The 18087-nt window shown below is 42.7% G+C and overlaps 1 protein-coding gene across 5 annotated transcripts in view; it reads right to left on the bottom strand.

Annotated features, from left to right (window-relative positions):
• LOC110489919 (clathrin coat assembly protein AP180) overlaps window positions 1–18087 on the bottom strand; it is a 67446-nt gene that overhangs the window by 2211 nt on the left and 47148 nt on the right. For 2 of the 5 annotated variants that reach the window (XM_021562938.2, XM_021562979.2), the window contains 19 exons: window positions 17782–17805; window positions 16777–16789; window positions 16465–16613; window positions 16119–16195; window positions 15560–15574; window positions 13111–13299; window positions 12153–12224; window positions 10699–10932; window positions 9401–9490; window positions 8858–8938; window positions 6081–6242; window positions 3711–3785; window positions 3169–3393; window positions 1969–2166; window positions 1851–1869; window positions 1591–1684; window positions 907–984; window positions 665–778; window positions 152–246 (listed from right to left, as the gene is read on the bottom strand). In XM_021562938.2, the coding sequence (XP_021418613.2) occupies window positions 166–246; window positions 665–778; window positions 907–984; window positions 1591–1684; window positions 1851–1869; window positions 1969–2166; window positions 3169–3393; window positions 3711–3785; window positions 6081–6242; window positions 8858–8938; window positions 9401–9490; window positions 10699–10932; window positions 12153–12224; window positions 13111–13299; window positions 15560–15574; window positions 16119–16195; window positions 16465–16613; window positions 16777–16789; window positions 17782–17805 (1990 nt within the window). In that variant the 3' untranslated portion in view covers window positions 152–165. The remainder of the gene's footprint in view (window positions 1–151; window positions 247–664; window positions 779–906; window positions 985–1590; window positions 1685–1850; window positions 1870–1968; window positions 2167–3168; window positions 3394–3710; window positions 3786–6080; window positions 6243–8857; window positions 8939–9400; window positions 9491–10698; window positions 10933–12152; window positions 12225–13110; window positions 13300–15559; window positions 15575–16118; window positions 16196–16464; window positions 16614–16776; window positions 16790–17781; window positions 17806–18087) is intronic. The other 3 variants (XM_021562946.2, XM_021562971.2, XM_021562952.2) reach the window with 3 other exon arrangements.

Raw genomic sequence — 18087 nt, 5'->3', positions numbered from 1 at the left:
CCTGGTCCCAGATCTCTTTGTGCTTTATAACCAACTCCTATAGTCATTGGCATGACAAGGATCATAAGTTGTCAAAACCACACACATAGATCTGAGACCAGGCAAGACAAGCATTACACCAAGATGACAGAGGAAAGTGCTGAACACACACCTGGGCTGGGGGATTTACATTAAGTCCTTGAGGTTGAGGTCTGCCAGTGGGTCCTTGGGCTTTTTGCTCTGGGTGGCAGCAGGTCCTGAAGACAGCTGGAAAACAGAAAAACGAATTGAGTACCACTTCAAAAACATTGCCTTTAAAAATATATTTATTTTGCTCATATAAGTCTCATAGCTTTCCTAATAGCAAGCCTGTGTTTACTTTGTAGAAAAGTCTTATGATGATGTTTCACACTTTGATTTTGGCCATCAGGAGACCACATGAAAACATGAATGTTGACATGCATCATTTTATGGGACTGTATCAAAAGTGGACTAATGAAGAACATATGAGTATATTTCCCCCTTAAATATGTTTACTACTGAAGGAGTAACAGGTGATTCTGTATACTTATGTGCACTCTACTGTGTACTGTATGTGTTTGAGGGTGTGGAAAAAATGTATCTGAGAATGAATGTGAGTGTGTATCTGTGTGCGTGCGTGTGTGTGTGCATGCATGTGTGTTACCAGTGCCCCTGGTGCTGCAGCTCCTGGCAGGGGTGGTCTCATGGGTTGACCCATCATTGGCTGTCCCATCATCATGGGAGGCATCATGGGAACTCCAGATCCAGCTGCTGAGGCCTGGACAGAGATGGAAGGGGTTAATGGAATTGACCAATAACGACGTCCTGTCTTGAATAAGAACACTGAGCTCATTTATACGTTTAGCTGTCCATGTTGGTTTCTGGGCATCCAGTCCAGTATCTCACCATGCTAAAGCCAGGATGTGCTCCCATGGGCGGAGGGATGGCTCCAGGGGCACCAGGGGCTCCAGGGGCGGGGCCACCCTAGAAACACGAAGTCAAGACATAAACAGTTCACAGCTCTATGACATAGAACATAATTTCCATTCCTGAACAATCCTTTTCCAATTTACAATCCTTTTCCAATATACAAAAATGCTACACTCTCCAGGCTCTACAGAGTGTGGTGAAGACTGCCCAGTCCATCACTGGAGACTGACTCTCTTCACAGCTGCACCTAAGAGACTTTCACTCACTCACCCACCCTTACACAAACACCTCGCACGTACGTACGCACGCACACATACACCTCATACGCACGCACACACACGCACACTCGCACAAACCCATGTACCATTGCCGCTACTATTTATCTAAGCTGCTCAACCATATCACTACTCACTCTAGCACATTTTATAGTCTACACTGTATATTCTTATTGTGTATATTTCCAAACATTACTATTTTTATAACTTTTTTTTGTATAAATGTGTATTGTACTGTTGAGGAGAGCTTGCAAGTAAGCATTTCACTGTACAATTTACAACCTGTATCCTGTGCACACGACCAATAAACGTTGATTTGATTTCAATAACAAATGTCCCAATAGCGGTTCTTTGCTAATATTGGGAGGCTTCTGGAGGCTTTTACCATCATAGGTCCAGGAGCGCCCCAGCTGGGAGGGGCTACCTGGGGGGTCCAGTTAGATCCTCCTGTCAGCTTCTTCTCATTCCACTGATGGTCCCTATATGAGACACACATGACACCAAAGTTGTCATCAGCTAGCTGGAAGGTTTGGGAATACACACCAGATACCGCATGACTTTGATTGTTATTTAGGAAGCACACAAAGAAAAGGAGAACACGCACACGCACACACAAGCACGAACACAAAGAAACTCCATACGTACTTTTTCTGAATCCCCAGATCTGCAAGAGAAGAAAACGTTATTTCAAAACTCATTATTAAACGGACAAAAAAACAGTAATCAGAACCGTCAAGACTGTCCAGGTGTGATCAATACATGCCTCCAACCAGGTTTGCCAGGGAGGAGTCCAAGTCGCCCCCGATGGATGGCCGTTTAATAGCTGTGGCGCCTGTCATGGCAACCCCGACCGCGGGTGTAAACTTGGTACTGACCCCACCACTGCCAGTGCTGCCCACACTACCCCCAGTGGACTGGGGTGTTATGGCTGGCATCAGTATGTCCCCTAATCCGCCAAACACTTAGAGGGAAAGGGTAGAAATAAGGTTGAGTAAGATGTTAGTGACATGCAGCATGGATGAAAACCTATATAATCCCTAATCTTCACAAAGAGGAGCAGATGTGAAATCATCACCATACAATTCATCACCACAACAATAGCCATTCAGTGCAGTGCAATGCATGTACCGAGCAGGGCAGAAACAATATACACCTAATCTCGGTTTGGTACCTTTTATGTCTACGTAGTCTGTCCACGAGAGATCAATATATACCCACTGTAAGGCCTTCACTACCACAGAATCTGAACATTCAAGTCTATAACTGTGTTTCAATGTGGTTTTAGACCACCACAGTGCCAGCAGCGCAGCTTCAAAGAGCACTATGTTGAATTGAGGGTAGAATCTGGCAAATGTTACAAATGGGAGTAATACATATGTGAGACAAACATATTGAAACATGCAAAAAGGGAATATTTTTTTAAAATGGGGAACGTCTCAAAACAGCACATACTGCAAAGTACTAGCGGGAGAAAGTCTTGTGAACTCACCAATTACGCAGTAGCAGCAAGCAATGACCCAGCAGTGACAGAGAGAGAGAGGGGGGGGGGCAGAAAGAGACAAGGGCAGAGTGGGCAAGAGGAGGGGATTGAAGCGGTGGACAAAGAAAGGATGTGAGGAGAGAAATGTGGAAAGGCAGTATGTGACAGGGAGAGAGAACACAGAGAACGCGAGGACGGAGGGAGGTAGAGGGAGACCAACATATAGGGAAAGAAGGAGTTGAAATAGGATGGGGAGCACAGTAGTAAGCATTGGCATGTGCGCATGTGAGACAAGAGAGAGTGAGAGTGAGAGTGAGAGAGAGAGGCACTGTTAAGGAATTAATCCGTCAGCAGTGGTGACCGTTGAGCCCTCAGCGTTACATAATAAGGACAGCGGCGGTGGAGCGTGGCAGCATCAGTCATGCATGCAGAACACACACACTTCCCTCAGGATATATTCATGGAGCAGACTGTGTCCCCTACCTGATGCATCAAAGCCACCAGAGGGTGCTGCTGAGGCCGGCACTGTGTCTGCAGCTGCTGGTGTGGCGGGCATTAGTGGGGGTAGGGAGCCGAGGGTGTCGAAGCCACACTCCAGCAAGTCATTCTGGGCTGAGACAGGAGCCAGCGTAGGGGCGAGGGCCGGGGCCAAAGCGGGGGCCAAAGGAGCAGGGGCTGCCGTGGGAGCCAGGCTAGGAGACATCAGTCCTGGAAGTGGGGAACCATTTGAATGAGTATTATATACGGTGATAATGATTTTCGTTTCCATTGATTACAATTCCATTGATTTAAGTTACATTGTGTCATGGTATTCAATATTAACATACTGTACATGCAGTATGAATCACAAACGGCAGATGGACATCTTAGAGCAGCCCAACCCTTCTCCTGGAGAACCACAGTCCTGCAAGCTTTTACTACAACCCTAATCCAGCTCACTTTATTTGACTAATTAGCTGCTCACCGGGACATTGATTATGGTGTGTTACAACTGGGTTAAAGCTAAAGTGTGTGTGTGTGCATACCACCCAACAGATCCTCTCCTGGTCCCCCGGGGGCAGCGGGCGTAGCGTCCAACAGAGCAGGACAACTGAATGTGTCTATAGAGTGACAGCCAGCCAGCCATCGGGAACGCAGCATGAGGGTAAAGAACAGTTAGTTAGCCATGAGCCAGGAAGGGGGGAGGATACAAACAGGCAGTGAGACAAGTCTCACTGTACAGTAAACCAGGGTTGGGTAGGTTACTTTCTAAATGTAATCTGTTTCTAGTTACCTGTCCAAAATTGTAATGAGTAACGCAATTTTTGGATTACCCAAACTCAGTATGTAATCTGATTACATTCCGTTACTTTTAGATTACTTTCCCCTTAAGAGGCATTACATAGCTGGCCATATATGGATGTTACGTTTTACTTTATGGTTTGGTTATGTGGGCTTCTTCTTACCCATTGCGTTCTACTACATATAATAATACAATTAAATTATATCTTTACATTAAAAACCAAAGTCTATCAGAATTCCAGTCATTCCACTAAATGTTATACCCCTTGATCTTCAAGAATAGGACTTAGAAATATGGAAGTATAGATTAATTGTTTTATCAGAGCATAACCTCAAAACTAAGGACTTATTAGCCAGCCCTATTCTCTTCTTTATGATTTGGTTGTCATGGAGGACTGATTGGGTTCATTGATTCGAGTTAAATATAAATGCTGCCCTCATGGAATAGCATGCTTTGCCAAGAATGTAAAAAACTGTCATCAAGGCAAAGGGTGACTCCTTCTTTTTGGTTACTACATGATTCCTTATGTGTTATTTCATAGTTTTGATGTCTTCATTATTATTCTACAGTGTAGAGAATAGTACAAATAAAGAAAAACCCTTGAATGAGTAGGTGTGTCCAAACTCTTGACTGGTACTGTTTATATAATTTATAAATCAAAAAATAGATGTAGAAACTACAGATCGCCCCTTTAAGTCTATTCAAAAGTGTGTGAGTTTGAGCATGTGTCCATTAGGTCTATGGATTTTTTTTAAAAATCAGCCTGAATTAGATTGAGCTATAAAAGCCCCACTTTTATTCAATGAAGATTCAATGAAGATCGCATTTTTCACTGAATGTCCACTGGTTTCAAACACAATGGTTGATAGGCAATTTAAACTTCTTGAATTCTACCGTTATTGGGTTCAAATACACATTTAGATTTAGGAACAGCCATCCACAACAACCACAATCCGTAACGCGCAAATAGCTAAATGAGAGAGCAGCAGTGTGATTCACAACGTTATGTAGACATCAATAATAAGTGAAATCCGTATCCCCGTAGACTACACCACTACTGTCACCCTTACCTCCAAGCGTTGATTCAAATTGGATAATCTTTGGATGCCGACAGCAGTCGTACCACTGGAAGACAGCTTGGACTGTAGCCTACAAAAACCTATTCCTGCTCTTTTCCCGCGATCCATCAAACACATTTTCTGTCATCACAGGGTTCTCTGACTTGTGGTCAGACTCAGGTGGAACAAATTTACATTTGAGCCTTTTTTTCAATGCTGATTTGAATGTCATTGAGAAAACAGAGAAGTGTCAAATATATTTTTTTCCGCAAACATCCTTTCTGAATTTAAAAGTCATCCTCGAAGTAATCATTACGTTTTTCAAAAGTATTGGTAATCTGATTACAATATTTTAGCTGGTAATGTAACGGATTACAGTTACCATTTTTTGTAATCCCTTACATTTAACGGATTACGTGTAATCCGTTACTCCCCAACCCTGCAGTAAGGCGCGCAAGCACACACACCTCTAAGTACCATGCAATTGCAAGAGGGTAGAATTTCCGTCCCAACCTGTGTATGAACTCAAAACACTCTGCACATCAAAACATCGCAACTCAAGAAGCCATAATACCACTGACCCAGAAAATCCAAAGGTGTTTCTTGGTGCGGGCGACAGTATTTGTAGGTTTCAGGGCGGGTGACGTCTCTACACGATGGCTGCTACTAACGCATTCACAGCTAACTAACAAGCAATGATACCACTGAACCATTGGCTACATACTTCAAAAGCAGTTGCAGAAGAAAACTTCTGGGATATACTGCTACACCAAACAAATGACACTACCTCTCTCCTAGATCAAGACTTATCAGGGGTCTATTACCCTGGCTACGAAGATACTTACACGTGAACAGCTCTCCACATACAAATATCCTTCACACCCAATAGCTATATTTAACAATGGAGAAATGGCAATAAAAAAAATCACTGTAAACAAAGTACACAAGAGGAATAGATGAACAGAGTATGGAAAAGGTCAGAGGTTACTCAGCATGAGTCAAATCAACCCATGAAGGTGTACAGGAAGTGGTGGATTTCGTGGTACAGTACGCACCCAGCAGATCAATGACAGGTGCAGGTGCAGAGGGCTCAGGTTTGGGAGGAGAGACCGTTGCAGGGGCAGGAGCTGGAGCTGGTGCAGGAGCTGGAGCTGGTGCCGGGGCTTGAGCTGGAGTTGGAGCCACTGCTGGTGCTGGAGCCATAGCAGAGAATGCATCTACAGAATGAGAGAGGAGAGTATTGCACCACAATTTGAAAAAACTGCATTATATAGAGTAGCAGTCAAAAGTATGGACACACCTACTCATTCAAGGGTTTTTCTTTATTTTTACTATTTTCTACATTGTAGAATAATAGTGAAGACATCAAAACTAGGAAGTAACACATATGGAATCATGATGGACTGTCGTTTCGCTTTGCTTATTTGAGCTATTATTGAAATAATATGGACTTTTGATTATAGATTTTGTTGTCACGGAGGACTGAATGGGCTCATTGATTTGAGTTGAAAAATAAATGCTGTGCTCATGGAATGGCATGCTTTGCCAAGAGTGTGCAAAGCTGTCATCAAGGCAAAGGCTGGCTACTTTGAAGAATCTTAAATATAATATATATATATAAATATATATAACACTTTTTTGGTTACTACATGATTCCATATGTGTTATTTAATAGTTGAATGTCTTCACTATTATTCTACAATGTTGAAAATAGTAAAAATTCAAATTAAAACTTGAATGAGTAGGTGTGTCCATACTTTCGAGTGGTACTATATATACAGTTGAAGTTGGAAGTTTACATACACTTAGGTTGGAGTCATTAAAACTTGTTTTTCAACCGCTCCACAAATGTCTTATTAACAAACTATAGTTTTGGCAAGTCAGTTAGGACATCTACTTTGTGCTTGACACAAGTAATTTTTCCAACAATTGTTTACAGACAGATTATTTCACTTATAATTCACTGTATCACAATTCCAGTGGGCCAGAAGTTTACATACACTAAGTTGACTGTGCCTTTAAACAGATTGGAAATTCCAAAAAATGATGTCCTGGCTTTAGAAGCTTCTGATAGGCTAATTGACATCATTTGAATCAATTGGAGGTGGACCTGTGGATGTATTTCAAGGCCTACCTTCAAACTCAGTAACTCTTTGCTTGACATCATGGGAAAATCAAAAGAAATCAGCCAAGACCCCAGAAAAATAATTGTAGACGTCCACAAGTCTGGTTCATCCTTGGGAGCAATTTTCAAACGCCTGAAGGTACCACGTTCATCTGTACAAACAATAGTAGGCAAGTATAAACACCATGGGACCACGCAGCCGTCATACCGCTCAGGAAGGAGACGCGTTCTGTCTCCTAGAGATGAACGTACTTTGGTGTGAAAAGTGCAAATCAATCCCAGAACAACAGCAAAGGACCTTGTGAAGATGCTGGAGGAAACAGGTACAAAAGTATCGATATCCATAGCAAAACGAGTCCTATATCGACATAACCTGAAAGGCTGCTCAGCAAAGAAGAAGCCACAGCTCCAAAACCGCCATAAAAAAGCCAGACTACGGTTTGCAACTGCACATGGGGACAAAGATTGTACTTTTTGAAGAAATGTCCTCTGGTCTGATGAAACAACATTAGAACTGTTTGGCCATACTGACCATCATTAAGTTTGGAGGAAAAAGGGGGAGGATTGCAAGCTGAAGAACACCATCCTAACCGTGAAGCACAGGGGTGGCAGCATCATGTTGTGGGGGTGCTTTGCTGCAGGAGGGAATGGTGCACTTCACAAAATATATGGCATCATGAGGTAGGAAAATGATCTGGATATATTGAAGGAACATCTCAAGACATCAGTCAGGAAGTTAAATCTTGGTCGCAAATGGGTCTTCCAAATGGACAATGACCCCAAGCAAACTTCCAAAGTTGTGGCAAAATGGCTTAAGGACAACAAAGTCAAGGTATTGGAGTGGCCATCACAAAGACCTGACCTCGTCTTATAGAAAATGTGTGGGCAGAACTGAAAAAGCTTGTGCGAGCAAGGAGGCATACAAACCTGACTCAGTTACACCAGCTCTGTCTGGAGGAATGGGCCAAAATTCACCCAACTTATTGTGGGAAGCTTGTGGAAGGCTACCTGAAACGTTTGACCCGAGTTAAACAATTTAAAGGCAATGCTACCAAATTCTAATTGAGTGTATGTAAACTTCTGACCCACTGGGAATGTGATGAAAGAAAGAAAAGCTGAAATAAATCATTCTCTCTACTATTATTCTGACATTTCACATTTTTTAAATAAAGTGGTGATCCTAACTGAACTAAGACAGGCGATTTTTACTAGGATTAAATGTCAGGAATAGTTAAAAACTGAGATTAAATGTTTTTGGATAAAATGTATGTAAACGTCCAACTTCAACTGTATCATCTACAGTAAATATGTTTATGCATCCTTACTACGCATACTTGTTTGGTTTGTGCTGTTTACACTGTACATAATGGTATGTGGATTTGTGTAAATTCTTTGTCTATATATTCTGTCTGTATATTCTGTTTATTGTGGCAGCACCATTTTACCATGTCAAATTCCTGGTACATGTAAATGTACTTGGCAATTTTATTTATTCTGTTTCATCTGATCACAAAAAAGACAAAGTTCTGGTCACTTCCTGAAGAGATACATTGATTGACAGGCTGACAGGGAAGTGCTTGTACTTCAGAAAATAACTTGTACCACTGTATGCTGTAGTCATGCAGGCAGAGTTGGAGATACAGGAAGTAGACCCATAGGTGATCATGAATTGAGGTCAGCTAAGAGTGAGCAGATAATGTAACTCACCAGTCACACCAGACAAGAGGTCTTCATCAGCATTGGCCTCGGGAGGCAAAGGAGAGGGCCCGCGAGAGATAGTAGGGAGATCTTCCAGGGAAACACCCGAGGAAGAAGGTAGAGGAAGTAGGAAGAGTGAAGTAGAAGAGCACAGAGGAGCATTAGCATAACAGAGAGAGTGAAAGCAGTGGTAGGAGTTATTGTTATTAAGCCAGTGGGTCCAGGGTTGGGATCAATTCGAAGTCAGTCAATACAGGAAGTAAAATGAAATTACGATTTAATTGAAAATACATTTTATTACTTCTCAATAAACAGAAAAGAAGAAGCTACTTGTTTCAAACAATTGACCAATTTTGAATGTTAAATTCAAATCACTTCCTGAATTGACTGAGTACAAATTCAAATTGACCCAACCCTGGATTGGGTGCATGCACAAGTCGCATACCACTATGGGGACAAACCAAGACGTGTGGTAAAACAGATGGCTGAGGAGGAAGGACAGAAGAGAGGAAGAAGAGGTTCCAAAAAAAGAAAGCAATCCACATCCTGTACCTGCCCCAAATAGGTCTACGCTAGGAGTAACAGCAGCATCATCTTTTTCTGCGGTAGGGCTTTTCTCAGGAATAGAATCAAACATAGAATCTATAAACAAGGACACACAGTTATATTCAGTTTACAATCTATACAGCATGAGTTAAGAGGGAAAGGGAGAAAAGCAACAACAAAAAAAAAAAATTAAATGACATTAAAGTAGCGTAACACTTTGTAAGTTGTTACAAAGTGTTACTGATTACTCTTTATTTAAAAAATAATTGCAAACTATTTATTGTAAACAAAGGAAAATATGAAATAAAATCAGGTGAAAGATAAAAAATGAAGATTGGCTCAAATGAAGGGTGTTGATATCTACAACCTTGGTCAGAAGTTGGAGGTGAAGAAAGCAAAGGTTGTCATGCAGGCACACTGCAGTTAGAGTGACCATAACAACTAGGTCGAGTTCAGTAAGGCACACATTATCAAACACTTTTTCAGCGGAAAATGAAAGTGTGTTTTTTTTATTTAACACGATCAGGTAATACCTCCGCGTTTCACTCCTTTTCAAATCATTTTCTCCCTCCTCATCACAACTCTGCTCACTCCCCTCTAGCTTTGACTGACTATAATAGTTCATGATAGAGGTTGGGTTGAAATCACAACATGTTGAAACACCCCTATGAATGCAACCAGTTGACAGGCCAATATCTGGTGCTGACAGGTTACTTAATCAATGCCTCTGGAAGCCAATACAACAAAGATTTACTGACAACTGAAAAGGTTTGTTTTGTAAAAGCCTGCAAGTATAATGCTTCAAAACCTGTTATAAGCATGTCTGAGGCTTTATAATGTGTAATAATAAGCCCTATGTCAAGCTGACTGCTCATTATGAAATGAAGACATTATGAGGGGCTCATAGTCATACATGCTCATGACATCTTACATCGTAAAGTGGTGCAGTTAGTTTCAATAGTTGTAGTATACCATTAGAAGGCATCCAGTTTTGAGATCTGTGTATTTACTCCTAGTCTGCACAGGAATGATGCAGAGAACAACCATCATTTGATAGATCCTTATAATGTGCCCATCATCATATCCATTTCTTTTCTCATTTGCAGGGGTGGTCAAAATGTGTGATTCACTCAATGCCTGTGACTTAAATCAAACGAATCAAACAAATAATAACAGACCAAAAAAACATAGCCATAATTCCAAAAATGTAGGGAAGTTACTGTGTCATCGTCATTATCATCACCATCATCATCATTGTCATAGTGCAGAGCAATGCAGTGTGCAAAGTAGAATGTGCACTTTACCACCAAAGAGGTCTAGAGTGGGGACGGCAGGGGCGGGGGCGGCTGCAGACTCAGTGGTGGTAGTGGAGGGAGCGGGGGCGGCAGCAGGGGGCTCGATGGGGGCGACGATGATCGGCACTGCGCTAGAGGTGGGGCTGGCTGCTTCTGGGGCAGCCAGCGTGTTATCGAACTTCATAGCAAAGAGGTCCATCTCTGGAGCCAAGTTCGCACTCCCCTCCGATGGAGCGAAGGGGTCTTCAGGAGGGGGGAGGAAGGAGGATGGGGGTTAGGGGGTTTAAGGGATATAACCAGAAAAGGAAAAGGATTGGAAGGATTGGAAGAGAGTAGGGGGAGTTGAGAGTTTGTTAAAACAACAAACACTGTAAAATACATATCATTGTGAGTCTAGAGGAGCTTCCATAATGAGGGTTAGTGGGAAGTAAAGAAAAGACACCATTAACTTTATACTACAGCCCCAGGTTAGAAAACTCACTGTCTCGCACTCAGACTCATTAAAGGGAATGGGCTACAGCTGGATTTGGTAAATACTGTAGTTACATAGACAGGCCACAGAGGACGATGTCTAGTGGTTATATTAGAACTAGTACATACACATGGAAGCAGAATCACACCAAAACAAACACAATTAATACAATTTTGTCATGAACCTGCTTCCACACTGATAAGCTCTGTGTACATAGAATCCAAATACATGATAAAGGCACAGAATAAAGTTAATGTAGAAAAATGTGCATAATTCAACATAAAACTGTCCTACTATTCGTTGCCATAAGCCCAAAGCTCCCTACACACACGGTAATGGAGCCGTGTGAATTACACACACTGTACTTTTGGACTTCTACAGTCACAGTGGTCGATTAATACTTACACATTCAGGCCAAAGAGAGAAACAAAACAGGGTAAATAAAGATGGTCAGTTAGTATGATTAGTAAGTGGCATCATTTATATGAAATATAAACAATTGTAGGATTTGGGCGAAAATTATACAACTGTGTTTTACTCGAGTATTCATCACCAGGTGAATATTACGAGCTGAGAGAAGCAGGAGGACTGTTCTGAAGCAGGGCTGAGTGGCGGAGGGGTAGAGAGGGAGGCTGAGGCTTGAGCCCCCAATAGTGGGGTTAGGGTCAGGACGGTAGGCCCCAATGCAATGTTTCAGATGATTTACTACTGTCCCATATGGTAGCGGAAGCAGCTTGGAGTTACCCAAGCTTCAGGATCTCACACACACACACACACACACACACACTCTTGCACAAACACACACACGTGTGTTGGAAGAGTGCACACACACACACACACACACACACACACACACACACACACACACACACACACACACACACACACACACACACACACACACACACACACACACACACACACACACGTGTGTTGGAAGAGTGCACACACACACACACACACACACACACTGAGCAGTGTTATCACCCACCAGATCCGGCACATGCATCAGCAGCAGGCGCCCTGCTGGGCGGGCCGTCACCTGGGGAGGGTGCAAACGCATCTGGGGTACCGGACATGAGAGGAGGGGACAGTGGACACAGACCACAATGCAACACCCAGAGAAAAACAGGGGGAGGCAGGAGAAACAGAGATGAGGAGGTAAATAACGAGCAGGAGAATAGAGAGAATGAGAGAAACAGAAAGATGAGCGATCAGCATTAGAAGAAAACAGAGAATACAAGATGTATTGCTGAAATTGCTGATCTTATTAGTATCATATGAATGGGGCCTGTACTTTCCCGGCTGCATAAAGCTGCATTCAGTGTGCACAATGTTTGTACACGCTGGGAAAGTGAAGAGATAACATGATGCTATCATAAGCTTGTGCTGTGTGACAGGAAATGCCATGCTCAGCGATGGGCAAAGCAACATCTCTCTTTGACAGAGGCTGTTCTCCATGGAAAAGAGGGCCATAATTTGTAATACCATTTTTATAGGGGATTTAATTCTGTATATCTACTATTAGATATGTGAGCGAAAAGAGGAGATATGCCGAGCATGGGCTACAATTTATACTGTTCTCCATACAGTGCAGAGCAAAAACTTCCTCACCTGCTTGCTGTCTTAGATAAATAATTGATTGATTGATGTAGTGCCCAAATAATGAATAATCTGTCAAGCTAATCATTATTTAGCGAGGGAACATTTGGAAATTAGTGTCCTTATTAGATGTCAATAACTAGAATTTTTCACAAATACAGAATTTCATGAACAGAGTATTTTTGTTAAGGTGTATGTAGAGTGTATACTGAAACTCGTAAATGTGAGAGTGTGAAAACCAGGTGGTGTAACTACATGTGAGCATGTCAGAGATTTCTCCAAACAAGCAGACAGCTGCTGTGTAGTCTGCCATGATGATTCCTCCCATGAGGCTGACCCCCACTGACCTCCGAACAGATCCATGTCTGAGGCGGTAGTGGCGGGCACGGGCAGCACCACCACAGGGACCACAGAGGGCGCGGCGGGGCCATCCGTATGGGCCACTGTGGGCGTGGAAGCTGGACCAGCTGCAGCATCAGCAGCAGCAACAGCGGCTGGCTCAGAGGTGCTAGTGGGATCAGGGGGGGTATCTAAACCTACAACCCCCCCATCCATCCCCACCCAAGCCCATCCACAAGCACGACAGGATAGAGGAACAGGGGAATATAACAGGGAGAGATAAGTAGAGAGATTGTGTTGAGAAAAAGACGATAAGTGTAAGATACAGTGCCTTGCGAAAGTATTGGGCCCCCTTGTACTTTGCGACCTTTTGCCACATTTCAGGCTTCAAACATAAAGATATAAAACTGTATTTTTTTGTGAAGAATCAACAACAAGTGGGACACAATCATGAAGTGGAACGACATTTATTGGATATTTCAAACTTTTTTAACAAATCAAAAACTGAAAAATTGGGCGTGCAAAATTATTCAGCCCCCTTAAGTTAATACTTTGTAGCGCCACCTTTTGCTGCGATTACAGCTGTAAGTCGCTTGGGGTATGTCTCTATCAGTTTTGCACATCGAGAGACTGACATTTTTTCCCATTCCTCCTTGCAAAACAGCTCGAGCTCAGTGAGGTTGGATGGAGAGCATTTGTGAACAGCAGTTTTCAGTTCTTTCCACAGATTCTCGATTGGATTCAGGTCTGGACTTTGACTTGGCCATTCTAACACCTGGATATGTTTATTTTTGAACCATTCCATTGTAGATTTTGCTTTATGTTTTGTATCATTGTCTTGTTGGAAGACAAATCTCCGTCCCAGTCTCAGGTCTTTTGCAGACTCCATCAGGTTTTCTTCCAGAATGGTCCTGTATTTGGCTCCATCCATCTTCCAATCAATTTTAACCATCTTCCCTGTCCCTGCTGAAGAAAAGCAGGCCCAAACCATGATGCTGCCACCACCATGTTTGACAGTGGGGATGGTGTGTTCAGCTGTGTTGCTTTTACGCCAAACAAAACGTTTTGCATTGTTGCCAAAAAGTTCAATTTTGGTTTCATCTGACCAGAGCACCTTCTTCCACATGTTTGGTGTGTCTCCCAGGTGGCTTGTGGCAAACTTTAAACAACACTTTTTATGGATATCTTTAAGAAATGGCTTTCTTCTTGCCACTCTTCCATAAAGGCCAGATTTGTGCAATATATGACTGATTGTTGTCCTATGGACAGAGTCTCTCACCTCAGCTGTAGATCTCTGCAGTTCATCCAGAGTGATCATGGGCCTCTTGGCTGCATCTCTGATCAGTCTTCTCCTTGTATGAGCTGAAAGTTTAGAGGGACGGCCAGGTCTTGGTAGATTTGCAGTGGTCTGATACTCCTTCCATTTCAATATTATCGCTTGCACAGTGCTCCTTGGGATGTTTAAAGCTTGGGAAATCTTTTTGTATCCAAATCCGGCTTTAAACTTCTTCACAACAGTATCTCGGACCTGCCTGGTGTGTTCCTTGTTCTTCATGATGCTCTCTGCGCTTTTAACGGACCTCTGAGACTATCACAGTGCAGGTGCATTTATACGGAGACTTGATTACACACAGGTGGATTGTATTTATCATCATTAGTCATTTAGGTCAACATTGGATCATTCAGAGATCCTCACTGAACTTCTGGAGAGAGTTTGATGCACTGAAAGTAAAGGGGCTGAATAATTTTGCACGCCCAATTTTTCAGTTTTTGATTTGTTAAAAAAGTTTGAAATATCCAATAAATGTCGTTCCACTTCATGATTGTGTCCCACTTGTTGTTGATTCTTCACAAAAAAATACATTTATATCTTTATGTTTGAAGCCTGAAATGTGGCAAAAGGTCGCAAAGTTCAAGGGGGCCGAATGCTTTCGCAAGGCACTGTATGTCAAAGAGAACATTGGTAATAGAGAAGTGTTTGGAGAGGAGTGTGTTACACCTTGAGAGGCATTGTTAGAGATCACAGAGCAAGAATACGAAGAAGGCTGCTACCTATATATGCTGAACCTCTCAGATCCTAGGTCTACAGCTGGAGTCATGCACTGAAAGCCCAGTGAGCCACAGGTACAATGGTCACGTTCCAGGCCGACTACATTGCAGTACATCATTGCATCAACTTATGGTTGTGTCAAACGTCATTGACTGCGCAGTCGGTATCAGATTGCTAAATCGTATGATATGGTTAGCTGATGATGTGGTTAGTTGATATGTTAAACACCTATCCAGATGTTGTGAGATCTAGTAGGCGTCGGCAATGCAGTCAGCCTGGAATGTGGCTAAAGCCTCCAGATAGATGTTAATCATAACTTCAGGTGTAAATCCTAGCAGTTCTCATGCTCTGCGGTGGATGGGAGCTGTGTAAAGAATGTAAAGAACAGTATGTTCCTCAGTACTCACCGCCACCAAGCAGATCTGTACAAGACAATGGGAGAGAGAGCGAGGGAGCGAGCGAGAGCGAGAGAGAGAGAGAGAGAGAGAGAGAGAGAGAGAGAGAGAGAGAGAGAGAGAGCAAAGAGGAGACGTGAGTGAGGGATTAAATACAGAGAATATAAACAGAAATGCCAATCAGGGTCAATAACTTACTACCATACCACGTGAACACTGTACTTCTGATTTTCCAACTGCCTTCTTTAAAAAACAAACACTCCAAGGAAAAAGTGTTATATGAGTAAGAGGCCCTTAAAGCGATTTCAATCTGCAGAGGGGCCAGGTTTGAATATTTGCTAATATTAGTCCTTCCCTTGAGTAAGGGTGGAGAGGAGGATGTAGGTAGAAAGCATGAAAGAGAGCAGGGTGAAATTCATTAGGCACCAAACGGAAGAAAACTAACTTAAACAGGGAGGGAAGTCCTGGGCCTGCAATGAGAAACGCTCAAGTACATGTACATATATATATATATATATAAAGGCAGCCATAAAGGATGCAAACCAGATATTACATGTATTAAAGGACTTACCTCCCCATGACGAGATAGAGGCTGCTGCTCCACCTGCTGATGGGGAGGCTGACAATGGATCCAAGTCTAGCAGAGCACTGCAGATAGAGTGCGAGAAAGAGAGGGGGAGATAGAAAGAGAGTATTAGAGAGAGAGAGTGAGGAAGAGACAAGAGACAAAATGAAGATGAAGGGAGAGGCGAAGGAGAGACAGGAAGAAGGAAAAACAGAACAACAAAAAGGTTGAATGCAAACTGGAGATTGGAGACTGTAGATTGTACAACATAGCACATTGTTAAAGCTAGAGTGGCACCTGAAGTGGCACTTGAAGTGGCCAATCTAAGAGCCCACAGCAGATGAGCACCTACTTGTTGGAGCCCTTGAAGGTGGGTGCCGCCGTGGGTCTGGCAGGTGGTCCAGGGCGGGCAGGAGCAACAGGAGCAGCAGCAGCTGCAGGGGCCGCTTGAGCTTTTGTAGGCGTGGCGGCTGCGGCCGGGGAGCCATTTGCTTCACACTCCTGTCAGATGGAGGGTTAGCCTCGTTAGTCAGTTACCATGGCGATGCACCACAGTTACAGAGACAGAATGAACACACTTCAAATGATTGTCAAATTGTCGGCAGTTGTCAAAACGATTTGTTGAGGTGCAGAGACAGAGTAAAATAAGGGGTAGCTGACTCACCTTGGTTGGTGACCTGCAAAATGATACAATAAGAACGAGTTAAAGCCATCATAGCATCACCAGATGATATGCATGGTGAAGCACAAGGGCTGTTATTGAGCTGTGTCAAAGTGACAGCTAAATCAGCGCTGTTGTTTGGGTGGCAGAGAGCAGGCATTTCCAGGCAACTCCAATGTGAAAACATACACTCTTAGAAAGAAATAGCTATCTAGAACCAATAACGGTTCTTTGGCTGTCCCCATCGGAGAACCCTTTGAAGAACCCTTTTTGCTTCCAGGTAGAACCCTTTTGGATCCAGGTAGAAGCCTTTTGGGTTCCATGTTGAACCCTTATCACAGAGTGTTCTACATGGAACCCAAAAAGAGTTCTAACTGGAACCAAAAAGGGTTCTCCTATGGGGACAGCCGAAGTACCCTTATGGAAGCCTTTTTTCTAAGAGTGTCCTGCATCTGTAGAGTTTAGATTTGCAACACTGAATAAAATCAAATTAAGTCACTTCCTTGCACAAAGCTTTTCATTCTTATTTTCCAGACATAACAAACCCATGTTTTGCAATGACATGCATCAAAAGGGTTGAGGAGTAGAGTGGATCCCAATAACATGACAATGAAGTTAATATGAACAATGAAGAGCTAAGAAACCAGATTCACGTCATATTAAAAAAACTATGCAAAGTGAATCTTGGGTAAGTCCCGAGTCAGCTGTCAAAATTCATATTAATATTGAGAGAGAGGCAAAGCTCAGGAGAGACACTGAAAAATCACAAATATGCCAAATTCACATCATTTCTATAGAATCCCATTTGAACTTCACAACACTGAAAAACATGACTTTAAACTGGAGGTTCAAATGTCAATTCTATAGAATCCTCATGTGAATGTCACGAAACAATTGGGGATTTTTTTTTTTTTTACAGTTTCATTCACTTCAATACAAGACAACAGCAAATAATGACCCGGCCCTCCACGTCAACTCATTCTGTAGGAGATCCAGCAGAATACTCACACATCGTCTCTGTGAACATCCTCTCTGTAACACACATTGAAATTCACTGGCATTTGCTAAGACTTCATCTGCTAAGTTTCTTTCCATACATCCGATCTGATGATGCAACCCCACCCACCACACACACAAATACTATCTTGTATCGTTGTCCTACTAAGGTCCTGTCGAGAACACACGACAGACAGTCTGGTGATGACAGCTTCAGTCCAATCACTGCCCATAAAAATCACACAATCTAGAGGGCATACACTGGAGGTCCTAATGATGTTAATTGAGAGAGGCGGCGCATAATTAAAGCCTATGGGA

Source organism: Oncorhynchus mykiss, chromosome 2 (genome assembly GCF_013265735.2).
Source record: "Oncorhynchus mykiss isolate Arlee chromosome 2, USDA_OmykA_1.1, whole genome shotgun sequence".
Taxonomy (NCBI): Eukaryota; Metazoa; Chordata; class Actinopteri; order Salmoniformes; family Salmonidae; genus Oncorhynchus; species Oncorhynchus mykiss.
The sequence above is the reverse complement of the archived record's forward strand: the minus strand, read 5'-3'. Positions and strand labels throughout refer to the sequence as shown.